Below are 26,886 nucleotides of genomic sequence, written 5' to 3'. Positions count from 1 at the left end.
TTGAGCACCATGTCAGCATCCGTGCCCAGAAGCAAATGCTTGCTGAGGAGCAGGAAGACACCCAGGGAGGGGAGCCAGAGTGGTGTGCAGGATCTGAATCCCAAAGGCAGGTGTGAGCTTTGTATGCAAGGGTGCAGCAAAGGAGCAGGCTCAAGATAGGGGGAACGCAGGAAGAGTTAAGGTCTGGTTTCAGGGGTTAGGAGCGCATGGAGAGGCACTGAACCATTAATTCACTGAAACACTTTGTTTTTCAAAGCCAAATTTATAGGAGCTATTATGAATTTCAATTTTTCGGTAAAGGATGCTGTCTCCTGCTTTTGGTACAAGGGCTAAGACACACTTTTGTGATTTTCCCATTTTGCTTCCCTGTCTGTCAATCTATGACATTTTACTGTATCTGTTTATTTCCAAAACAAGTCTGTGGGATCTCTCTGTTTTGACAGAAGCAGTAAACGAACACCTGCTGTCTCAGAAGTACTTCACTAAGGGCTTGGTCAATTATGAGGTGAAATATAATTTATTTATATTCTCATAGAGCACCAGAATGTGCAGTCATGAATAGTTCATTATATTGACATTTTATTTTTGCAGAATAGACATTCACACTAAGAGCCAGAGAACCTAGATTGTAAGTGGAAAGCATAAAAATTCATTAGAGTATAGGTATAGTGTGATTACATGAGATCCAATCATCCTAATATACAGCTTCATTGTATCGACATTAAATTATTAAAAACAAGACATAATACAAGAAAAGGTTTACTGAGTATTGCAAGGATCCAATCAGAAAAGCAGGGCATCCACTTTGCAGATGATAAAAAGGTAAGCCTTTTGATTTGGTAGTTATCTGCTCTATGTCACAGTTTCCTACATTTGAGGTGCCTGTTCTCTGGGCTGCTAGAGAGCAGGTGGGTGTGATGTTCAAGTGAATGCACACAATGAGGAGATACACCAGCACCACTCCACTTCAGCCCTCTCCCTTCATGAAGCAGCACTGAGTGCCATCTTGGATGTCATCATACTATCTCTGTCAGAAGAATCATAACTATCTAAACAGCAGCCAAAGAGAGAGGAGAGCAATGGGTCTGTTGGCCTGGTAAGGTTTTACTGGTCACAGCTTCACCTGCTGGAAGAGTTCAAGCTGCAGTACGATGGCAAAGAAAGTAGGTATTGAACAAAACTTTCTGTTTCTGAAGCTCTTCCTTCCAAAGCATAGATTGCAAGTACAGCAATATTGGAAACTATAATAGTGCTGTAGGAAAAAAACATTCTTCTTCCGAGGAGACGACTTCCTATCTGATTAGTGGCTTCTATTATCCCTTTGAAGTGCTGTAGCTGATAGTTGGTAGCTGTGTTTCTGTTCAAACCATATGGGTGAGGTGAGAAAGTGTTGGATATTTTCCAACATGGTGATGAGTCACCTCAAAAGAAGAAGAATAATTAGCCTTTAAAAGAAGTAGACTTATAAAATTTGGGTTTGGGAATAAGACTCTCCATTCTCTTTATTAATGGTAGGACTAATAAAGAATTAAAGGAATTAATGGTAGGATTATACCCTACCACTGAGTACAGTGTCTTCTGTCACTGGAGTCCTCTATCTCCTGTTTTACAAGTCTTACATAATTGTTCTCAGGCATGAAAAAGCCATAGGCAGACAACTTGGAGGAGAGGTTTTTTTCAGAGTTATGTTCATAAGGAAAGCAATAACAGAGCAAAGCTAATCTCTCCTTTTACCTCATACTGATTTTCAGAACTGAAAAGCTTATGCAGAAAACCTCCCTGTGGATTTTCTTCATGGTTTTCCTATGGATCCTAGTTCTGTGTATCCAGAAGTTTTCTCTTTTCTTCATGTGCGCATTATAGGTTTAATATTTTGTCCCAACTCACTTTGGTCTTGCAATTTTATTTTTTTTCCCATTGGAGATTATGTTTGGTTAGTGATGTTGCTGACGACTGCCCATTCTGGAAAAGTATTCAGCTGGAAGAGTCTAATTCCCCAAGTGTTGATTGCAACCATGACCACGGCTAGGCCAATCAGATTTACACCCAGGCCAGCTTTCACCTACAAAAGCAAAATGCATCGGAGCATGATCAATGGCAACTTGTTAACATGGAACAGTTAATATGGAAAAAAGAAAGCAGTAAAGTGTCTGTATGTATACTGACTTATATATAGTGTGATTGATTGTGTATACTAATTTCCTAGAGCCAGAAATGCACAGTAAGTATTATATATCAGACTGTCCATTGTGGGGAGTATTCAGGAGTGGTAGTCAGGGGCTGATGCAGTACATTGAAAAACTGCTCAGTTTGTCACTTGTAGTTCTCAGTTTGATAATCAGAATGGGGAATTATATCACTTATAGTAGGGTGATAACTGCATGACTTACTGTGGAGCTATGTGATAAATCTAATTTCTTATGCTCTCCTGTGCTTTTCTTAGCAGGTCAATGCAGAGGATTGTGTACTCCTGTTCTTAATGCCTCTTTAGAGCATTGCATTCATGACAATTAAAGTTGAGAAATATATATATCATACAGCAGATGTATGGATGTTCTTAACCTGACAGCTCAATTGCAAAGCAGCGGTGCAGTCTCTAATATGCAGGCTTCATACTAGCACCAATATCACAGTTATTATCATTGCTGTTTTATATGGAGATAAGGTGTTGGGGTTTCATGAAGCATGGGAGGATATACCTGATCTCAAGACTCACCATGTCCTTAATCTGACAGTGCCCGTAACTGAAGACAATGGCATTTGGAGGATTACCCACTGGTAGCATCATCGCAAATGAGATACAGATGGTGACAGGAATAAGGGTGTACAAAGGGTTGATATGTAGGGTTTCTGACTGGAAAGAGAGAGGAAGAGAGGTGTTTCACTTAACCAGGAAAAGCCATTGCTCACAATTAGGATGAAAGGACCCTCTTTGCTTTATGTGAAGACAAGATTCTGTGGATCTCATTTCCCTAGTTTCTAAACTTAAGTATGGAAGTATTTTTTTTTATTTGTTTTGGAGGTTTTTTGTTTGTTTGGTTGGTGGGTATTTGTTTAAGAAGTGCAAAAATTTGGAGTTGATCGTGCTCCAGGGATTTCTCTTGAGACGTTTCACACTGAAGAAGAGTGGATATTGCTACTATTAGACCACCTTTGCTCTTTCTCCCACTTGTTTTCCATGACATTCTGCGTTGTGTCTTCTGGATCTTAACATTGACTGCTACTTCAGTCTTAGCCCAACAGAAGTCACAGCGAGTTGATATGAAGAATGTCCTTCTTTTAATTGCTAATATACTGAGACCATTATGTAAAGTCCTCCTAAACGTGGTTGAGAAAACTAGTTGTTTGTGGTCCAAACACGTGTCACTTTACGGTGGTCTAGAGAATTGTTTTTCCACTGCAGCCTTCAGTATTGGTAAAATGTTGCATTTTTGTTTACGTTGCCATGGCCTAGTTTTATGTCAGAGGGAAAGGGGAGGGTATTCACAAGGCTAACTTCATTTTGGGGAGGGAAGTGTTTCCAGGTTACTTTTGCAGTCAAAAAAGAGACACTGCCTTAAGATGGCAATTCAGACTACTAAAGGTATATTACTGCTCTAAATTTTTTTCAGGGGAGTCTCTTCCTGCATGGAGCAGAAATAAATCTCAACTCATAAGCCATACAAACATAATTACTTATTTTCATCTGACCATATTTTCATATTAACTCAGAGCTGTTCACATAATATACTTTGGGACAATCCCATAAAATTGCTATAATACGGAAATATGATTAATGACCCACATTCTTGGTAAGAAAAGCTTCATATTACAAAGAAAGAAAATAAATCAGAATTTTCTGTAACTGCTATTCAAGTATAAAATGAAATTTGTGTCTCTTTCCTCTGCCTTCATCACCAATCTGCTGTTTATTCCTGTCTCTTACAAACATTGCTGCTTTCCATGTTGGATGATGGTATGCTTACTAGATCATCCCCTTGAATACATTTAAATCTGATATAAAATTCAGTACTACAGTCTTTTCTTACACGTGCTGAGTGTGTAACTAATTGCTAATGAACATCACATTTACAATGACATTGATAAAAGTATCTCAAGCCTTATGTGGACTTCACCTATGTTGTTCATTACATCATCACCTTTTCTTGTACACAGACTATGAACCTGTCAGCTCAGCAGCTGTTTTCACTTTGAAAGGTATTGAATAAATTCCTCGGTGCTAAAATATGCTTTTGGTTTCCTGGGTTTATTATTTTTCCTAAGCTAACGAATGCATCCAATTGGGAGCCAGGACTGGGCAAACAGAGTGCCAATACCCTGACATCCTGAAACATTCCCAGGAGCCTATCAGGAAACAACAGACTGAAAATGTCATTGTTTTTACTCACCATGCTGCATAAAATAGGTAGAAAGATGGTTATAGTTGCTGGATTACTGACAAACTCTGTTACTAGTGACACCAAAATGCAGGCCAGCAGAGTTACAGCCCAGTAGGGAAGGCTGCTGAGGGAAAGCATTTGGCGTCCAATCCATGTAGAGAGGCCAGAGGTCTGGAGAAAGGTCAGAAGCACAAGAATTACTAAATACTTAGTATATTTTTTAAAACAGATTCTTCTCTTTGGAGCAGTTTGCATCAGAGAATGCCACCAGCAAATAAAGTTCAGGTCAGGGCATTATGCATTTTCTTCTGTTCAGTAAACTGGATTTCACTGGAGTGCCTCATAAATAGTTGCTCCTAGTAACAAAGAGTTACAGTTGGCTGTTAATAATACTAAAAAGGTATTTTTAGTATTATACTGATCTTCGCTCTTTCTTACGCATCTGGAGTATTGCAAATTGGTGATGAAAGATTGCACAGTCTGGGTAGAATTCATTTTGAGATTAAAATACACAAATTTAGTTGTCTACATGTAAGAGTCTATAGGAGATGTAGATGTGTATTCATGAATTATACCGAGTGTAGTTATAGTCAGTAAAGCCTAGAGTGTTATTTGTCCAGTCAGCACTAGGAACTTGACTCAGTTGCCTAAAGAAGCACATCCAGTGGCAGCTGAGGTGTTCTCCCTCTATCTGGTTAGTTGCCAGTTGAGAAAGTGTGACATCTCCCTCAGATCCTGTGTCCTGTCTGACAGCCTTGTAGGAATATCTAGATATTCAGATGCTTTAGAAAAAGCATCTGAAATGGCAGATGTTCACACAACTAACAAGCCCTAACCATCTTTTTGTTAGCTAGATAGCTGTTCGTTGAGTGCAGGGAGTAGGGAGTAGGTTGTGTACCAACTTGAAAGTATCTACATTGTAAATCAAAACTGGGGAGCATACAGAGGGATAAAAGTCTAGGTTTATAATTTAGTTTGGAAGGAGGATAAAAACCTAAATCAGTACCTTGCATCCAGCTGCTAAAGCATAACCTCCTCCAACCAACACTACAATCTCCCAGGGCATGGTCTTCTGGAAGTCTTTCCAGGTGATAATAGGATCCAGTGTGTTAATGTCTGTTGACTTTTTGCCATCTCCTGTATCAAGAAAAAGTAAATGTGTGACCAGTGTTACATTGGCCCTTTTGTAAAGATCTTTGCATTTTTCATTCTAATAGGAATAATGTAGTATTCATGGGAGTTATCTTGAGAACTATCTGTGAAAGAGGTGAATAAGAAGCAGGTAGCTTATTTCTCAGGTTAGCTTGGCCTCAGAAAATGTAGCATATTAATTCCAAATGCTCTGCCTTCCCCCTGGCTGATCTGTTGATGCTAGCAGTTATAAACCCATGTGTTTCATTCTATAGCTTTTTGAGGGACTATGTGCTCTGTTGTGTTTATACATATGTAAAATATATGTAGAATGCAAGAGAATGAAATTACAATGCGATTATTCTCTCCAAGAAGGTCATTTACTCTTTCCAGTTGGCCAGAAAGCTTGATAAAGTGTATTTATGCATTTTATGTATTTTATATATTTATGTATTTTATGCTAGGTTTTATGTAAGGACATTATTTTTTAGATGCCTGAGTATTTTCTTAGTGTTATTTTTTTCCTAAATGCTGCATAATATATGTCAGTATAAAAAATAAACATATCTACATACATTTGTAGCTCTACATAAGACTCTATGCAGGCAATATGACTTTTACACAGGACTTCTGAAAGCCTGGAACAGCAAACTGGTCAACACCACTGAGTGCTACCCAAACGTGAATGTGAAACTATTGTCAAGAAGACTGTAAGGGAAGCATTTCACAAAACTGACACTTTGTCTGACAGTTAGTGACCTCTTTTATGTTTATTTTATGACATTATCAATGATTTCTGCTCTATAAGTGATGATCAAATTTTTTATTAGAGCTTATCTTCAGCCAATTTTGCAAGCGTCTTCATTATATTTCTCTATATGGAACTCCATCTGAATCTTTCCTAAAACTCAGTCCTAAATTTTGTTAACTCTGTTAAGACGAGATAGTGGCCTCAGGTAAGAGATCTATTTGTCATCTTTTGGATGAGACAGTATGAGTTAAAGCAACAAAAATGGGGTTTGATGTAGAAAGGGCTGATATTGGATCAGCTGAACCCTGATTCACCACAATAAAAATGTCGTCTTGGAACATTTTACAGAGAATAGAAATATGTCATTAAGGGCACTGGAAAATGTGCCAGGTCTCTTTCTTGCTGCATCCTCCTCACCTTTTTCCCGTTTTCCAAAACAAGGCTTTTTTGCTGGAATCAGGAAAAGGAGAAAACCAAGAAATACAGAGACAGTGGCATCAGTCCTGTAACCTTTCCTAGGAAAGAAACAGTAGGGTTATCATAACAGTACACTAAAAGAAACCTTTCCAAACAAAGAACATGGTTCCAAGTAATTGTTGCAGGTGAAGTTGTATTTCCACATCTGAAGTCTTACTAGCAGCACACTGGAAACATATGTCTACATATTAAAGATTCAAATTCAATTTCTTTTCCTGTTTATTAAACTGACTCCTATAGCCAACTTCAATCACTGTTCAACAAATTTTAATATTCCAGTGGATAAAAAAAGGAATCCCTTTTGGTTTACAAATCTATTAACTTAGAAGTAGAGAAAAACAGTGTGTTTACCAAAAGCAAGAATCTCTAAACACATTCTGGGGAAAAGCCATACCCAAGTGATCCTTTAGAAACGAACTGCAGATTGATGTTAAATTAAATGCTTAAAACTCATCCTGAAAAAATATTTTGAGGAGTGCCATACTCCAGAGAGCCTCAGGAAATCCCAATATTAGAAATCGGTTTTCTATCAAAATTAGGATTAAAAAATTAATAATAATTATGCAGTAAAAATGTAAAGAACATTTAACTTTAGGTCACTTAATCTTTTATATGCTTATTGTTTTATAGTTACTTTTAATAAAATTTGATTCAACATTATTTAAAATAACAGTTATTTGCTTCAATCACCATCTATGCAATATTCAATTGAAATGAGCAATTTTAATTAAGTTGTAATCTATTCCATTGACAGCTTCTCTATGAATGCACTAAAATGTTTTAACTTCAGAATCTGATACTCCTATTTTTTTACACCCGAAATATGCTTATTTTACTTTCTCTATTTAATTCACTCCGCTTATTGAGAAGGAATACAATTTTCCATTGTGTGAACAGATGTAGATTAACAAGACTTCATTTTTCACCACCTTATTAAAAGTGGCTGATAATGGTATAAGTCCAAAAATTATTGCAGAAATTTCAAAGAAGCAAGGCTATATTCCTCTGTGATTGTTCAAGTAATTTCACTTACTTCTCAAAAAAAGATGACCACCCTGGTACAAAGCCAGGCTCACGAGTAAACCAAAGCAAGGTCATCAGAATGAAGAAAAATCCAGTCACCATCTCAGGATAGCTAGAAGTAAAAAAAAATAAAGAAAAAACCCTAGGAATTAAATCCACGATCTGTCTGAAAATCCAAGAGCAGGTTCCAGAAGTGAAAAAGTAGAAATTAGTTCCAAAAAAAGGATAAAACCCAGAAAATACAGAAAATAGAAAGGAAGACTAGTTTGAATTAAAGAATTCTACATTTGGCTCCCAGCTGAAAACTCTCTAAACCTAGTAAAAAAATTAAGCTAAAAATATCTGTATTTGCAATTCAATCTTTCATGGGCAAGACCTAAGGGAAAATATCTATAATGCTTTGTATTTGGATTATTATCTAATTAAATGTATTAACAAGTTACAGCTTACGTTAATATTCCACTGTAAACACTTTCTATTGCATTTTTTAAAAGTGTAGAAAAAGTATGAACAAAATGCAATGTAAATTAGCACAGATATTTTAAACACATAGAATAAATACAAGGTGACTTGAGGATAATGAGTTTTAATTAATGTAGGGTAGATTTAAATTAAGTATGGTTTCATATTTAGGCACAGTCTGAACAACAGTCTAGATTCAGAGTTGATCATATTCAGCAAGTTGATCTGTCAACATTTTAGTTGAACAACACAAATATATTTTGGGAATAATGGTTTTATGATGTATCATCCCTTTTGAAAAATTAAAATATTGCAAAATAATCTTTTCAAGAGACTTTTCTTGCCACAATGAAAAAAGATGATGGCAACTGGGAAGGCTGGACATCTCAAGGCATGGGAGACTGCTGCAAAGCCTTAGCTAAACAGTGAACTTCTATCTACTAAAGTAAGCATGTGCCTGAATTGTGAAGTGGGGTTCTCTAACTGTTTGCATGTTAGTTCAAAGGCAGAGACAAACTTTGACACAGGTGACCTTTGGATCCTCGTATAAACCTGAACCTTTCATTTTATTTCTTTTTTCTTTAAAAATAAATAAACAACTATATAAATGCATGCTTTTAACAGTCTTTAATATTAGGTCATTTTTACATGTAGTTCTGCTTCTATCCTGGAAAGAAGAAAGAGCTGACAGTTTAAGAATAACCTACATGAGCCAAAAGAAACATGGAGAGCAATGTGAAGGATGCTCCTCCCTAAAGAGGCAAATTCCTGAGGAAGGCAGGTCTGGTTTACCTAACATTTCCCAGTTTCTTATATTCTTCTTGAATTCTTCTCTCTGACATTTCTTCCCGTTTGGTCTTCTTCTTCTTGCTCACAGAACAGGTCTCTTTAAAACTGAGGTAGATAGCACAGTAAAATTAGACAAGGGCAGCAAGTGAAAAAAAAACCAAAAAAGCAAACCCTCATAAAAAAATAACAGTAATGTGGCAAACTGAAAATTCTAGTTGCCAGGGGCTGTTGGGAGAAGATGTGACTGGGGCAAGGCTTGATGGCAATGGGAAAGAAAGTTAAAGCATGAGATCTTTGCGTAGTCTAGTTTCAAGATCTTCTGAGATTCAATTCTAGACATAGTAAGAAGGCACATCCAGGTGGTCTGACTAATACTGACTGATAATTGAGCCATCTCTAGCTGTGGCTGCGCTCCCTTTGTTTAGGCTTCCTCAAACAGCTGGCATTGGCTAGATTTTTCTGGTGCCAGAAGCCTCCAATGGATAATTTGTGTCATCACATTGACAGACTGTGACAAGAGGCCAGCTGTCAATAGATATTTAATAGGGGACTGCTTTCCAGTTGGATCAGGAGTACCCAACACATTATGGGGCCTGTTCTGGTTTTGTGCCCAGGTTTGACTTGAATATTCACGATTCACAGTAGGCAATGTGGGAAAGCTGAGCTGAGGATCCAAATAGATTTCATGACCTGTCTGTTTCTACTAATATTAGCTGTTTCTAAACCAGGCACAATCACTGTAGCACCAAATTGCCTTTGCCACAGAGACCAAGGCAATCAGCCTAGTGTTTTGTTCTGGTGAAAAATCCCTGTACTTCCGCCAGGGACATAAAGGTGCAAACACATTTCATAGCTAAATATATTTAAACCTGCTCCACATTCGTATGAAAATTAGGTGAAATCCTTAGTTTATTCAGATTACCTTCATACTATGACAAAGCCTGGACATTCCTGATTTGAATTAATCTACCTGTATGCTCATTACAACCTTTTACTTTTCTTCTTTCCAGTAGCATTACTCTGCTGGGGCTTGAGGCACAGATCTCTGCTTTCCCACTCCAACTGTGCCCTCTGTCACAAGGTGTGTTGGGTAGGTTGAGAAACATCTGCAGCTAAGTCTAAAATAGGCAGCAGCAGCAGGGACGTCAGTAAATGAAATACCATGGGAGCAAAATGGCCTGCTTTTCTGGTTCCTGCCATTCAATATCTTATTTGGTACCCAACTAGAGATCCATAGCACTGGCCAAACTATAGACTATGATCTCCTTCTACATATCTGGTTAAGGACATATTCTCTAAGGAATTTGCATAGCTCAAGATGCAAGGAGACCATGTCTGGTTAACAAAAAGTTTTGAACAGGCTTTTCGTTTCACTTGTAAATGGGCACTTATGTGACACTTGGTTTTAATGCTCTTAGCACTGCACTTCTAAGTTATTAAATTTCCTCTCAAACCTTGCTGTTACACTCCAGTAAATTCTAGCTGAAGAGAAGAGCTGAATAATGGTCAGTTCTATAGTAATGATTCTATCCTTAGCTCTGCTTTGCTGGCAAAAATCATTTGATGGGTCCATTATCCTTCCTCTTTGATCTAGTCTAGAGCCTAAAAAGCAAGGTCTTACTGGGCCAGGTAAGAACCCATTGATGACAATGGACTTCCTAGGAAAAGAACATTAACATTACAGAAATTCAGTAAACGTTTATTCACAGACATTAGGCAGCTTCTTATAAAAACATGTTATAAGTGTTTCTAGGCTTAGGTGTATGTGAAGGCAGGGTATTGTAGCCCAGATCCTAACATAATATGTTGTTTAATGAACTGCAGTGAACAGGACTCAGAGATTAAGGAGGCCTGGAATCAACCAGTACTTCTCAAAAAGTCGATAATGCATCAGTTGCCAGTATTATATAAAACATCATTTAAACAGCAGGAGGTCTTGGATGCAATGTGGAATTTTAATTATATTTATTAAAAAAAAAAAAAGTAATTGAGGATCATGTTAAGGCCTGTTTCTTTTCAAGATTAAAAAAAAAAAACCAAAACAAACAAAACCAAAAAAAACTTACTTTAGCTTTTTAATATGGAACTACAAGGCTCAGGAGACTGACTGAAAGAAGAGCATGGAGCTATTCATCTCTAAATTACCTCTTCAAATCTAGTCAAGGTCAGCAGCAAGCGGAAGTCATTATCAATGTATTCATTATCTTAGGTGAAATAAATTAGTGATGTTAGTTTTAAGAGTAAACTAAATCAAATTAACTTAAACTCTGAGTAAATGTGCCTGCATGAAAATTTAATGCATGTTAACAAATCCACTCTAAATGCACACATTTAGGCAATTTTCGCTAACTTTGCTGTTGCTGAGTACTGCAAAGCACATACTTGGTACAAATGAACTGGGAGACTGAACCTTGTTCTTATTTTAGGGCTGAGGGACTTACTGGTATCAAAAGGTATGCATCTCTTAGGCTATTACAGAAATACATATGGAGTTCTTTACTTTTATTTTAACTAGTCTTACATTAATCTCATTGAGCTGGGGGCAGACCTGAAAAGTAACTTGTTCACCTGTAGTTGTTTTTCTATTCATCTTTTAAGCTGTACTTTTCTGAAAGGACTTTTAACAAGGTTTTTGATCCACAATGGGATCCTCTTGGTCATAAAAGTCAAAAAAACAGTTGAATGCATAGTAAAGATTTCTATCAGCAATACCTAGGCACTTCATTGTTAAGCAGCAATACTGTACACTGCTGCCTATGCAGTGCAGTTAAGCAATAAGATTTCCTCCAGTAATTGTTCTGTCAAAAAGGAGGAAATTGTGGCTTAGATTTTGCCATTTGCAACTGGAAACTTCATTATGAGACATTTTCTAGAGAAGACACAAATTCCCTGCTTTTCTAATCCATGCATCTTGAACAATCTGAACTTACTTGCAACCCAAGAACAGCCAATGCATCCAGAACCAAGTCAAGACCAACATGATGAGGGAGATGGGGAAACTGAACAAAAACCATGTTCCAAAATTCACCACTTCAGCCTTTGGGTAGTGGCTGTAAAGGAAAAAAAGGGTGCACAAGAAGTTAGAACAGTAAAAAGACAGGCACCTCCAGTATACATAGATGCACATGCACACCCACATATATATATGTCACGGCATGATAGAAAAATTGTGTCACTATGTGTTTGCAACAGTTGCACTATATGTGCATAGGGAGATCAATTGCCATAGAATGTCAATCACTGACCGTGCCTGACCAAGAGATGAGCCATATAGTACTTCTCTCCTTTAAGACCAGATGGTTTGGATTGTCTAGCCACACACAAAACCCCTTACGAGTTATCAGGAGTGAAATTCTGGCCTTACTGGTTTATTTTGTTAAAGTTCTTTTTAATGATGACAGACTAAAGCATTATTTCACCTAGAATCTCTATGTATGTCTTACTGTCGATCACACAAATAATGGCTGTAAGTCTGCTGGATTTTGACAAAAATCTCTGACGTGCGTTTGGTGCAATTGTCATAAAAGCAAGATCTTTGAAAATAAAGTAAAATCTGAATCCTTGGGTTAAGGATGGCTTCCAAAATTAGTTTTCTTTGCTACCACCATTTCAGAGAGAGAAATGAAGGATACCACGACAACAGTGGCAGCAGTAGATGTTTAGAATCAGTTCTGTGCATGAAGAAAAGTTACATTACCATTACATTAGAGGAGGAAACAAAATTGCCTTTAGAAAGACTGTCTCACAAGGGTTCGTTGAGGTGGTAGATAACCCATAGTGAAAGACACAGAGACAGTAATGACCCAACCATCATTCTCACACAACCAGAATATCACTTACTTGTTGAAGTGCTCTAAGAATATGAGACTAGTCGAGGTCCCTATGATGGTTGTCAGCCCTCCAATGGTTGCTGCGTATGAGATACTCAGTGAGAGGCATTTACAGACCATGTGGTCATGTCTGGTCTGATACCGGTACTTGGTGGTCAGGCTCAGTTCTGAGGGCTTAGGAGGCAGGACCAGTATCTGAGCCTGTGAGGGAATAGATTAACCAAAGAAAGCAGGTGATCAGAACAGCAGCCCAACTGGCTCTAATGCCATGGCAATATTGGTCCCAGAGAAACAGGTTTGCTTAAGAGGGGACAGTTTTTATTTCATGGGGATTAACTGAGGTCAGAACTAGAAACCTGTCCAGAGGCCTGAAATTGCCTGATCTGTGGCAGAAATGTAAGACAAACAATAATCAGACTTCTGGCTATGGTTTGGGCCAGTTCCAGTTCTGACTGGAATCTCAGAGGGATACCAAACCCTCTGTGAGCTGCAGGGGCAGGATACTAGAACTGCAGCAGTAGGAATTCATAATCCTTGAGGCTTATGAGCAGCCACCAGACATGTGCTTGGTGGTCTTTTTGCACTTGTACTGGCTCAGAGCCTCTAATTAGGAATAGAGTGCTAGGTGACTCAGAAACAGCGTGAAAAAGGCTATGCAATGGGCATATGGAAGAAAAAGCTGCAGGAAAATACTGCTCCAAAAGAAGCTTTTTTAGCAGTGACAGGAAAGTTTCTGTATTGAAAAATCCACTTGAAAAAAAGGAGCAGTACTTCAAGGCACTTCACCTGCATCCCAACGTTGTCATTTCGAATCAGGAAAAATGTAGCAAATGGTTCAGATAGATTTGTTAATAATTTGAATTTGGGTTTATGTAGTAAAATCAGTCATGCTACAGTTCGTCATCATGGTGAGGGGACCCTGGCTAAAATCCCTGTAGGCTAAAAGTGAAGTGAATATATTAGTTACAAAATAATCACTGATTATGTATTGGAAATGGGTATAAGAGACAATTAAGTATCAGGAGCAGCACATTTACCTTTTTTTTGGAAGCATACACTCAGAATCTTTTGAACTGTGAATGAAAATTTGTGTGTAGATTTTAGCCCAATCTTTCCCGGACATCAACTTATACCATCAAGATACTGCATAATTGTAGTCCAAACAGCAATCACTTCTTGGATCCACTCAGGAGAAATAGAAATTCTGTGATGGGCTGATGTAATGAAGGATTTTGGTGGTGAATGTTTGGCAAGACAAAAAATGGATACTAAGACTAATCAACTGAGAAGTTAAATGGTCCATGCCTGCCACTGGTTTAGTCCTGAGTAGGGTTTTTTGAGTCAGGGCTATCATTTTTGTGTTGAGTTTTGTTTCGTTTGGCATTTGTTTGGGGGTTTTGGGGGTTTTGCTTGTTTCTTTGTTTGTCTGTTTGTTTTTCCTAAGGAGGCTTTGCAGAAATAAAATGGGTAGAACAGCGAAATAAGAAGGGAAAATTGTGATCACATTACTGAATGTAAAGCTAAAATGCATTGTACTAGCCATGGGGGAAAGATCTTCTGAACATAGCTGTGCTGGGGGCATCTAAATGGGAGCAAGAACTAGCAAAGGGCCAAGCCATGTCTGCTGTAGGATGGTGGAGAACGATTTAATGTAACACAGCTTTCAAGGAACAAATATGAAAGAGTGGGAGCAGGTGATGGTCGCATCTGTCTTTTCCCTCACTCCCCAGATCTAAAATCTACCTTACCTGAGGTAGGTGCTGCCCACTGTTCTTAGAATTCATCGTTCCGATAGGGTTGGTTATCATGTGCACACCATTCATATTCTGTAGGGAGGCAAATGCCTTTGGATTAGCCTTTTTTCTCTTCCTAGGAGCACTTAAATCAGAATTTCTGATGCTTTGTGAAGGTCATGGGTAGTGTAGAAAAAAAAAACAAAAAACAAAAAAACCAAACAGAAAACAACTAAACAAAAACACCACTAAAATTTTGTTTGAGAAAAAAAAAAATTAAAACCCAAACTGATTTTATTTTAAAGTGATCTTAAAAGTAAGATTATAATAAGTTTAGGTCTTCTCCCTCTGCGATGTAGGTGAATCTAAGAGGTCCCTTGCTAGAGGTTAAGACTTGGTGATATGTGTGGGTTGTTCTAGTAACTGAGGTGTCTCAGCTGCAGAAGCCAGCAATACCTGGACAATAAAAGATCATATCTGAACCTGAACTTGCTACAAACTGTCTGGAATTGCTAGTTTACTGACTCTATCTCAGGATCTCCAGCAGTAAGTACAACGAGCACTGTAGAGCTAATGCTCCCCAACTTGATTTGTGCAAGCAGGCTGGTAGGTTAAATGCAAAGCAGGACATTCTGCATTACGTACTCTCTGCCAACAACCACGACCTGTTTGAAATAAAGGAAACATCAGCTTGTTGCAGAGCTCTGTGAGCTTTGATGGTTCCTGCATTAGAAGACAATATAGCTCAGAAGATACTACCTACGACAATACCTTTGAGTGCATCAGGGAGTTGAAGTCAGTAGCAGTAGCACTAAAAACAAAGAAAGGAAAATAATACTTTAAAAATGCCTATTCACTCAGCTCCCTTAAAAGGCACACATCATTGGTAGGAGGGACAACATCTGCTGGAGAACTAGCACCTACAGAAATGGTGAAGCACTCTATTTATTAGTACCTCTTATGTGGTGACTTGACCAGACTTGTCATTATGTTTCACAGCTCTATTTCTAGCTGTATAGTAATGGGGTTCCACCTCCATGCAAGAAAAAAGTACATAATCTAGGGAGTATATACCCCAATCTAGGAAATCACTCCTTCGCAGTAGAGTGAATGTCTGAGCAATACAGTGCTACTGCTGACTTGTTCTACTCAAAGTCTTCCTCTGCCAACATCTCCAATGCTTTCTGAGCACCTACCTGTATCACATTAAAGCCTTCACAAAAATCTTTCCTGTGTAGCATGAGGACCATGCAAACAATCCACTGAACTTTTATTTTGACACCAGATTTAATTCCAGAAGATGTAGTACTTTTATTCTCTCACCAAATTTCAAGCTTTTTTTCAAGTAATACTATTTAGTAATAGTTCTGTCATGAAACATCCCACATATACTCTTCAGTAGGGCTGAAAGAGATTAATGGCACAATGCCAAACAGAAAATTTGATTCTATACTTCACAAAAAATATGTCTAGGATAGACATAGATTCTAGAGGGAATACTGGAGAACCCATTAGTCTCCAGACTAATGAGACTAATGACAAAACTATTCAGAACTTGCAAGTTAACTGAAAGTCATCAACATGTGGGGTTTGAATGATAATGTTTGTTTTAAAGTAAATATTTAAAGGTGTAGCAAGAACCTATTTCTCTTTTATTTTAAATGCTTGTTAACAATGTAGAAGGAGCTCAAGAAGGGACTGTGCAATTTATTCTCACACCTTGTAAAAAAATGCTCTTCAGGATTTAGCCTATAACGTAATTTTAAAATGATAACTTTGAATATTCTCTCAAGTATCTTGAACTGCTGGTTAACTTGATAATCTGACAAAAATTAGTAATTTTGTTGATGTGCCCTTTTAACCTTACTAGATCTTACCCAAAATAGAAACCTGGTTGAAACTGTTATTGTCTCAAACTTCCGAAGAGCTTTGTTTATATTGAAAGAGATATTTTACAGGTTTTTGATGGAGAAGAGGGATAAGTTTTGTTAGTTCCTCCTCCCCTTGCTCCCCTGCTCTCATCTTTCTCTGGGATGCAGACAGTTCAGACTTTCCTCAGGAATTCTCTGTAAGTGTTTTCCCACTGGATACGTCCTGTGGGTACTCCATACTGTGCTTGAGTCCTCCCCATCACTGTTCCTTCAGGGGAGAAGAAATAAGAATCTGTGGATGGCATTCTTTTATACAGCACAAAACACAGACTTCAAAAAAAAGATTGTTTAAACCCTGAAAAATATTTTCCTTTTCTCTAAAATGACCATAGAGTTAAAAAACCCAAATGAATACTGGGAAGTTTTAGTTAAATCCAAAGCATTACATTAATCCCATTTCTCATACAGGCCTTCCTTGTCAGTCACACGTGAAACATTCACTTGTAAGCTTCTGCTTGCCCTTCCTGGCTCTACTCCTGGGTTCATCTCTTTTCAACATGCATAGGGCTCAAATCTCCAGTCGTGATGTACAGGGTTCGTTCTTACTCTTCACTGATGAAGATAAGCTCCAGTGAAGGTTGGCCATGCTTTTCGCTGAGATCTGCAATGAACGAAGAGAAAGCAGCCCTTAGGGTAAGAACTGAGCTGAGCTCCTGGGGTATACCACTGAACCTGGAGAAGCTACAGCAAACAAAAGCTTGTCCAAGCCATCTCAGGTACTCTAGGACCATTATGCAGCATTTTATCGTGCCATATCGTCCTGATCATGTGCTTCTGGCAATTAAAATAGTATCATATCTACATATAATAGGCAAGGTTAGATGAAAATATTTCCAGCCTGGAATCTATGAATTGAAAGAAAAGAGAGGTTCCTTTTTTCCCAAATCCTTTCTTTCTGGGAAAGAATGAACAAAATGAACCTTAGAGCTATTATCAGGTTTTTCTGTGACACCTGCTCTGACCTAGGCAGCCTGGAAGGGGAGGGGTAAATTGGCAAGTGTTAGATTGTCACACAGAGCATGCTTTTGGGTCTATTCTACATTTCTTTGACTTTCTTCTCAGAGATCTCCTTCCAACCCTGTAAAATCCTAAGAGTTTATGACACACAAACTCCAGTACATGCCCTAATTCATTATAAACTGTTTCCTGGCGCCAATTCTCCCGTCACATCTTGAAACTTTCTTTAATTTTTTAAAGAAGTGTCAGAGTACAAAAGAAAGAGTGTGGACCAGCGTCTTTGGCAGTTCAAGTCGGACAGCTGTGACCTTAATAGAATTTGGACAATGCATATCAACAAGTCTGATCACTGATAAACAAATGAGAAAAGAATGGCCAATATTGACAAATACCTATTGGCTTGTTTTCTTCAGTAATGGTGCTGCCTGCAGTACTGATGACCTCGTGCTCCTCCTCAGCATTCACTAGCTCCTGGAGAACTGCTTCCACGATTGGCATCACCATGGCTGTGGTGGATGTGTTGGAAAGCCACATGGAGAGCCCTGTGGTGCAACACATGAAGCAAAGAAGCAACCTGGAATGCAAGACAGGGAAATCTTTTTGGGGCACTTTCAGAAATATTAAAGGCTTCCTTGTCTAACAGTTTCATTAGTTAACTGATAACTAAATGGGGTCTTTTTGCAGGTGTCAAAATATTATGCTGTGCGCAGATAAAATGCCGCTTTGTGCTGATAACTGTTGTAAGACAACGCATCATTGGAAGACTTTTGCTACATGGAAATCATGATGGGATGTGAGAAACAGCGGTTTTCAACATATCCAGGATTTAAGCATCCTTTTGTGCTTGTTTAGCAACAGGCAGAGAAGGAACAGAGAGACTAAAACCAGTATTAGTAAAAAATATAAATCAAAGGGATAACAAGCCAGGGAGTAGGAGCTGGCAGAAAGAGGATGAAAAAAATTGGAAGCTTTCCAACTCTGAAAGGCAAGGTGGGTAGGAAAAAGAGCCCCAGACCAAGCTAGCTTTTGCCAGATGGGAAAGTCAGAGTTGTTATTTGATCTTTCAAGCTGCTGCTATCACACTCATGCTATCCTGAAGTCAAAGATTCACTCACATGCCTGGCTTTGCTCCAGCCATCATGACCATGCGCAGGGCAATTCGCTTGTGAAGATTCCACTTTTCTACAGAAGCTGCCACACAAATCACACCCATGAGGAGCAAAGTTGTGTTTTTGAAATATTCAGCAGCCACCTGCATTAAGGGTAAAGGGGGAACAGTCAGTTAAAAAGCAATAATTACCCTACACAGAGAGCATGCTGAATGAGAAGTAATATGGTATAGTGGTATTTCCCTCTAAAGAAAAAATGACAGGGAGCTGAAGAAAAAGAAGGATTCATAAGTCAAAATGCTCTCTTTAATATTTTATGTTGTACTTACAAAAAACAAGGCTCAATACCCACTTGTTGATAGGTTTCTCAGCTTTGAAGAAATCAAGGGAAACTTTACTTCTTTGAGCAGGATGTTCACTGCCTGCAGACAGTCATACTCAACTAGGCCCAGACTGAAAAAGCCACAGATAAACCTCTGCTCTGAAAGCAGTTTATTCATGTGCTTCAGCTGCTTTTTGATGTTGGAGATGTCATTGTCTATCTTGTTTATATTTTTTATGTCATGTCCAAATGTTGGGCAAGATGTGGCATCCCTAGTACCTACAGTTCAGGAAAAATGTCCTTTATTACTCTCTGAATGCAATAAAGGGATATTATTGTGATGATCCACAAACCCTGTGCCAGAGCTTTTCACATGGAAACCCATCTCCATTCTACCAAGAAAATAGGGAAAATTTTTGAAAAAGAGAACTTTAATTTAAAGAGGTTGAGCAAAACCATCAACTGGCTCAGGAAAAATATCAGAAATTGTGCATGGTCCTCTAAAACACCATTCTTGAATCTGAGGCTTGCTAAGAAGATATTCTGTGAAGTGACTGAAAAAATAACAAATTTAACAAGCCAAAACGTTCACACAGACACACTCTCTTGTGTGAAAGCAAAAAAAATGAGAGAAAACAAAAGTTACAAACAGATGCTTGGTGTCTAGCTAAATTTTTCAGTTTTTTTCTGACATAATCCTATCCAAGTTTTTACTGTGATATTTTTGCAAAAAACATCCTTTCTTCCCTTTAAAGCTATACCTCTAAGAAAATGTAGGTGCCAGAATTTTAAAACAGTTAAAATCAGTAGAAGCACCATTTTTTCCGTTGTCTTCAGTTATACTGATGCTCCTCCTTAGAAGTGCAAGAATGACATTAACGTTATTTTGTGAAAGTTGCATCATATTAAGTATTTAATTGTTTAACAAATCCCCATCATGACTTAAATAGACTTGGTCATCATAGCTGTGTGCCAGAACTTTTAAATATCTTTTTTTCTGGCTTCCTTTCACAGGTTCCTTTCCCATTAACTTTCTTTATTTTCCTGCTATCTTGTTAAAAAAGGATTTTGAACTGAATGAAAGAAATCCTTCAAGCCAGCAGCATAAAGAATCTGTTGTTTTCCTTTATTTCTTTCACAACCATTTTTGAGAAACAAGCAAATATTAATATTCTTATTAAAACACACATACATGTATACAACACACTAAATCATGTTCTTAAGCCTGAGTGAGTTATTTGTACCTTAAACTGCTATGCAAGAGCCCTGGGTTTCTTTGGCATTACAAAACAGCATACGGGAAATACTGCAGCATCGTCAGAGTTGATTATATTAAAATACAGAGGCTTTTTAATGTTCCTAAAGCAAATAGTACATTCTCTGCAGTAGTCTTGCTGTCATATAATTTGATATTACATTGAATTTCTGTCAAGCTGCCTTTAAATTTTCCTTCTCCAATACGCTGCAGATTCCTGTAATGAAAATATGTAACTACTTTACCTTTATGTTAAAAAAAGAAAAAAATCCTGAAAATCTTTAACTGTGTTGGTATGGAAATGTATTTGATTATATTACACAGTTGTCACACCACTGGGAGGAATAAGACAGGTCATAAAATTCTTGGTTCATGCTTGACCCATTTATGGGTATTCCCAGAGCTAGACAGTGTTAGAAATTGAGCAATTTTATGGTTGCTAGATATTTTTCTGTATTCTTATCCATATTTCTAGTCCTTGTAAATCAAGAGTGACGCCTCCTCACCCTCAAAAAAGAGAAAGAAAAATGTAGAGGGGGAAAGCTGCAGGTGAAATAAAATAAATTTTTGGCACATCGTGAAAGAAAGTAACATTCAAAAAAAAATCAAGTAAGCAAATTCAGAACTGGTCATAGAGACTTTTTGTATGGCTACTCTGCCTTAGAACTTATGGCTACAAGACAGCATTAAGGTTACAGTTTGGAAAAACGACTAGACATTCACCTGGATAACAAAATTACCTAGTGTTAACCAGTAAATGGTAACTGTGTTTAGCACACATAATCTCTTGCCTTATACATAATCAATAACTGCTCCTTACATGGTTTTGGAGAAGTGGAAAGGTGTGATCTTTTCATGCAATAGGTTTTAGGAATTGTTCATGATGCAGTAGCTGACAGGATGGACACACCTCTTGACTAATATAGCCTTTCCTATATCTATTTTCTGTAGAAGAAAGAGCTGGTCAGCCCAAGTTACACATTGTAAGATGCACCTTTTAGCCTCCTACAGCTCTTAGTCTTGTTAGTCTATTAAGATTAGTTTTATTCAAATAAGTGTGAGTAAGAATATTAAATGATAAAAAAGTGCACACTGGTCTGACCTCACTGGACTTCATGACTCCAAAAAGTGGGTATAGGAAAGCAGGAACTAAGGCTGCTGCACCAAGAGGTACCGCTTCAGAAACCCAGTATACAGCTGTCACGATCAGCACATAGGCACATGAGGCTTCCTGCAGGGAGAAAGCACAGAGGTTATATGACTGCTTCACGACCTGCTGTGGAAAACTTGTGGACATGTTCATAAGACTTATTAGACTGCAGGTGCCTGGACATAAACTGAACAAGGACTGCATAAGGACCTTCTAAGGTGCAGCTGTTTGGGTGTGAAATCTAGGCTACCACTGAAAGGCCAGCTCCAGAAGATGATGCTAATGAAAGGTTTCATGCAATATCTAGGGCAAAACATTAGGATAAACATATTTATCAGCAGAATAATGGTTCCATGTGCATTTACAGATTTGTCTGGTTGCAATAGTCCAATACTTACCAAATGTTCAACTCCTCAGATTCATCCTGTGGAGCTGGTGTTTCTCTCCAATATTGGACAAGAACAGAAACTTGTAGTTTTCAGAATCAGATGAGAACATCTGCATTTGCTATAGCATTGATAAAGCTACAGTTTGGCTTTTTTGGGGGAAACACTCTGAAAAATTGTTTTGCTTTTTTTAACAGTGTGCAAACCCAAGTTTTTTGTCAGTTGTTTTTATTTTCTCAAGTAATTTCCACAGACCCGTGGAAGAAGACCACAGACCTGAAGGGTTTAGAGGCAGTGGATTAACAGAGTTAATCAAACAAATTTGCTGCTGTCAAAGATTCTGGTAGAGAAAGTCATGACAACATCATGCTGAGTGTTCATGAAGAGCTGGTATATGATGGAGAAAGGTACTATCTGCTGAATATTTTAACAGGAAAACACAGCTACTCCACAGAAGTCTTCTAGTTCATTTTTTGTTAATAGGTATGCCTTTATGGCATGCAGTGGAGTTCTTCTTAGGGTCAATTTGTTATATTTAGAAACCTGGGGACATCTCCTGCTAATAATTACAAAAATTACTAGGGCTAACTGGCAGTTCTATGGAAGTAGGTCAGCACAGATTTACACCAGCTATAAATCTAAACATTCTTCATTATTCACTGAATATGGACTTATTGACCATGTGGATCCACAGTTCACATTTGCTATTTTTTAGACTTTTCACTGTTCGCAAACACTATTTGAATGGGTTAAAATACAATTTCATTACTTTTGCTTCCTGACTGGAAGACTCCCAAATTAAGCAGCTTTCAAGAAGCATGTCCTTTTTACATTACCCCTAACCAAGAGTCACAATCAGTTACTCCTTTTTTTAGTGCAGCTTATAGTAATAAGAGGCAGAACACAGTCCAGACAAAAAGTTAAGATAGATTGCTATGTGCCATTTCCTTTACTTGCTTAAAGATTGCAGCCAAAGTTATCCAGAAGCTGACAGATCTCCTTTTCTGACTGCTGCTTCAGAAAAGTGTAACATTAAACAGCTCTAATACAAGCAGTCAGGACCATCAAAATAGCTGAAATAAGGCTATCTGAAAACATAATTTCCTTGAATCAGATAACCTCCAATTAATTTAGAGACTAGAAAGAGTATCTGAAAAGCTATTGAAAAAATTTAGCTCTGGATTGTTCCTTTATGAATGGATAAGAACTCTGAACTGCACAGAAATGTGCATATCTGTTTCTCTTACTTAACTATTATAGAAGAGTAGTTTAAGTTTTAACTCTCCAGTAGAGGTTTCACTAGCCCGCTATGATCAGGTCCTTCAGGAAAATATTGAAATTAAAAATTGAATAGCAGTTGTAGCTTCATTACTACCAAGAAAAAAATATAAAAGAGGTTAGAGAACGTTGGTTTAGAATGGATGAGATTAGAGGTTTTTTTTTTAATGTCCATGGATTGTGAAGCATGCATTTTACAAAATGGAATTGCTATGCCGTTTGAAACTCCAAAGATTGGTGTTCAGTTTGTAACATCTTTGAGTGATCACTCTTTAAAAAACAAACAAAAAAATTTACTTAAATGTTGAAATAATTTAAAAGGTGGCATGACAGGCATCAGAGGTTTGTAGTAATTTCTACTAGGAAGACTGAACTATTTTAGATGAGAGTCACAGAGTTGATGGATTGGCTTGTAAACATTAGCCAACTTGCCGCTCAGTCACCTACTACATCGTACTTCGTGGTTAATATTCCACAAAGAGCAGAGCACAGGGTCATTTTTGTGACTTAGTAACTGTTTGACACATTTTACTATTTTTTAGCTCATTAATTTCTGCTAACAAGTTGCTATGTTTGCATGGGCTCTGTATGACATCCAGCAGTTGTCTGGATGTCATACATCCAGAGGAGAAAAATGCCTCTTAATGAAAGACATTGATTTTTATTTTAAAGCAGTCCAGATGTAAGATACAAGAGATACCTTTGAAAAATTTATAAAATTCATTTCATCCTAACTGCATTCCAAACTATTTTTTTACTCCAAAAATAGACTTCTCTTTAATTTCTTTGAACATAGCTTGTTATCTTCTATTGCCCCTCTGTGTGTAGCCATAAATTAGACTTGTAACAGGAATGGAACAGGAGAAACGGAGGTTGGATCTCTATCAAAACCTAGCTCAGATGGGCACCGAGTCTTTTTGTTTCCTATACACTAGGCTGTAATCAATTTACAAACAAAACCAAAATAATGCATATTTTAAAATGGTATAAAGCTGAGTAGGAAGTAGTAGGAAAGCCAAGTTTTATAATCTCCACTAAAAACTTAATCAGCTTGTCTAGCAACTTTCTCTGTTTTCTCAGTGCTTTAAAACAACTCGTTTCCAAGAAAACCATATTAATCTCTTCTATTTAATTGAATTGGATTTATATATTTAATTAATGGTTACCAGAGCTACTAAGTACTGGAATGAAGTAGTGGCTGTATAATTTTAACTGTTTCACTGTTTTCACTTCTTGTTGTACAGTTAAAATTACTGTTAAGCTCATCTCAAGGCTTGAAGCAAAGAATAGGAAAATGCGATGGTTGAAGGGACTACCACCTATCTTCAACTAGTCCCTTACGTGAAAAGAAAGGAGCTGAAAGGAAGGCATGGCTAAAAAAATTCACAATAAGGGTCACACATGAAACTGTTAGAACTAAAACATCTGAAGATCCCAGAGCGGCTAAAATGAGAACAAACTCTCTTTGTTGGTCAGATCTTGGAGATTTGACCACTTAATGATGTGCATTGCATATCTAGCATGCAGGCATGTGGTTAAGCTGTGTGAAGAAGAGGTAGTCTAGCCTCTGGACTACCTTCTCTGAGCTTATGGGATCACACTATCAATCTTTTCCTTCAGCTTGTGTAAGTAAAACAAAGGTGAATGAACCTATGTCATCTGTTCCCTTTGGAAAGGGAAAAAGAATTCAAGTAAATTTTCTCAGGTTTATTTTTGACCCAACAATTCTTTTTCATAAAACAATAGAAAAGAAGCTGTGGACAGTATTCCCATTAGCCGCATCTGCAAACAGTTCTGAATTCTAGTGCTCGCTATGATTTCTCTTGCCACTACACATGTAATGTTCCTTTGACGTTTCCAGAGTTGTGCTGATCAAAGAAACTGCAAGCTGATTACCTGCAGAAATGGAAATATAAACCACCTGGTAACTCTGACTTCTAGAAGAAAGACAGAAAACTAATAGAATTGTATGATGAATTAAAACATAAGTAAGTGAGCAGGAGACAAATTAATCTTCAGGTTTAAGAAGTAATCATAGTCAATGCGTTGTAATAAAGTAAATACTACACTAAACCACTTAAATAGTGTATTGTCAACTGAGTTCATTTGGTGTAGATGTTTTCTTAATAGAAATATAAACATTTGTTTAACCCTGGGTCAGATATGCAGCTATAATTTACCATCTGTGATCATTCAGGTATATATAAAATTGATGTAAAACATCATCTGATGTCTCTTCATATCACTTCTCAGTAAAGCAACACCATGAGGTGCGGAGTAATAGCACAGAGGAGCTTGTAATGTACAGTAGCAATTCTTGCAGCAGTAGTGTTATTTAACTTCTCTCTCAGCACTCATATGATGCTATTACAATTCCCTTGGTTATTAAAGAGTCTTCTTGTTGCATCGTGTGCCTCTGTGTCCATCAGGGAGCAAACAAAAGTGACAAATATTAATGCAGTGAATCTCATGTTTCCTAGGAGAGGTTCTCAAGGGACAAAAACCATACTGCAGTTATAGTGTCACATGGACATGTTAGGAGTATCTGTTCTTATGTTGCCCTTCCAGTGACATTGGGGGAGATTAAACTCTTTTTAAAAACAAGCCTCTATAAAATGTTGAGCCCTGCTGTTCTCTGAAGAAGAGCTTGGTTATCTGTCATTCATTCTGTCTTGAGAGGTAAGAGATGGAAAACTGCTATAAAAGGACAGCTGAGATATACATTGAAGTTCAGGGCAGGAAAACCCGTTCAAAGTGCAACATACAGTTCAGCAGCATAGGAACATTTCCTTTCCATGAATCCTGTTTCCCTTTCAATACAAAATACTACAGTTTTAATTTTGAAAGCTGCTATACAATTTCTAGCCTTTTGCCTTTCTATTTGATAAAGCAGAAGTATTCACAAATCCTCTGGTACTGGAAGGAAGAATTAATCTTTAGCAGAGTAGAGGACAGAATTGGAATTGCTGCACCATTTGGCCAGATTTATGTCTAGGACTATGTGGAAGCACCAGCTGCAGAATTTTTAATACATTGCACATTTTGATAAGTTAAACATCACCATCTCTATAAGGTAGGAAAACATTCTTACTTTATTGTTTATAACTGCAGAGACGTGCATAGAGAGGAGTTAACCACATGGCCAAGAGCACTCAGTAGCTTCAAAATCGTATCAGAAATGTAGCTGCATTTACTCCTATTCCCTTGTCTGCGCGTTAAGCACAAACTGTTCCTTCCTTTGCATTGTTGTGTATGCCTATGAGACATCACTTATTAGCTACTGCCAGATCTGCAATGTTTCAGTAGAGGTACCTACACATGCTTTAGAATAGTTAGTGCCATGTATGGTACTACATGTCTGTCACTGAGTCCTGGCTCCTGCCTCACTTGAATTGCTGCTCTATAAACCCACACTAAATTGAAAGTCCCTCCATGCATACTTATTACTAAAAACTAAATGCACTAGAAGTATTCCTTTTAAAGACCTCTCCTTAAAGGAAATTTTATGGATACGTTTGTTCTGTTCCCCTTCCACACATTATTGTAGAAAAAGAAAAGATACAATATTTCTCCTTTACAGTAGTGCTTTACTTGCTTCACCTGGTTTTTCAGCTCTGCTTGTGATATGACTAAAGGCAGCTCTGGTTTTTACTATGATGACTTCTCAGTGACCTTCTCAATCCTTTAAATTTAAGTCCTTGCTTTTTCTAAGAGCGATGCTTGTTTAGGTATTTGCTTTTCTTTTTCACACTGCAGACTTATCCGGCATGACTACCTACTGCACTCAGAGGTTTAGTTAAAAAAGAAAATGAAAATGTACTCACGCTACTGGGGTGTAAGAGTGGCAGAGGAAGCAGCAGAAGTGGAATGAGAACAACGAGCAAGAGATTTCTGGATCGGAGAATCTCCTTCATCATTGCCAT

The 26,886-nt window shown here is 37.7% G+C and overlaps 1 protein-coding gene across 1 annotated transcript; it reads right to left on the bottom strand.

The window, feature by feature from the left end:
* Nucleotides 1-1,924: 1,924 nt before the first annotated feature.
* Nucleotides 1,925-26,886, bottom strand: SLC13A4 (solute carrier family 13 member 4; the record flags this gene model as incomplete). The annotated part of the gene is made up of 16 exons (XM_080619980.1): nt 1,925-2,062; nt 2,717-2,854; nt 4,389-4,550; nt 5,386-5,516; nt 6,679-6,776; nt 7,772-7,873; nt 9,016-9,117; nt 11,943-12,062; nt 12,853-13,043; nt 14,591-14,668; nt 15,347-15,386; nt 17,053-17,107; nt 17,856-18,037; nt 18,579-18,715; nt 21,252-21,380; nt 26,788-26,886. 16 exons carry the CDS (start codon nt 26,884-26,886, stop codon nt 1,925-1,927), a joined length of 1,902 nt encoding a protein of 633 aa, XP_080476106.1.

This window comes from Psittacula echo, assembly GCF_963264785.1.
Source record: "Psittacula echo genome assembly, chromosome: 1".
Classification (NCBI taxonomy): Eukaryota; Metazoa; Chordata; class Aves; order Psittaciformes; family Psittacidae; genus Psittacula; species Psittacula echo.
This window is presented reverse-complemented; position numbering and strand designations above follow the sequence as displayed.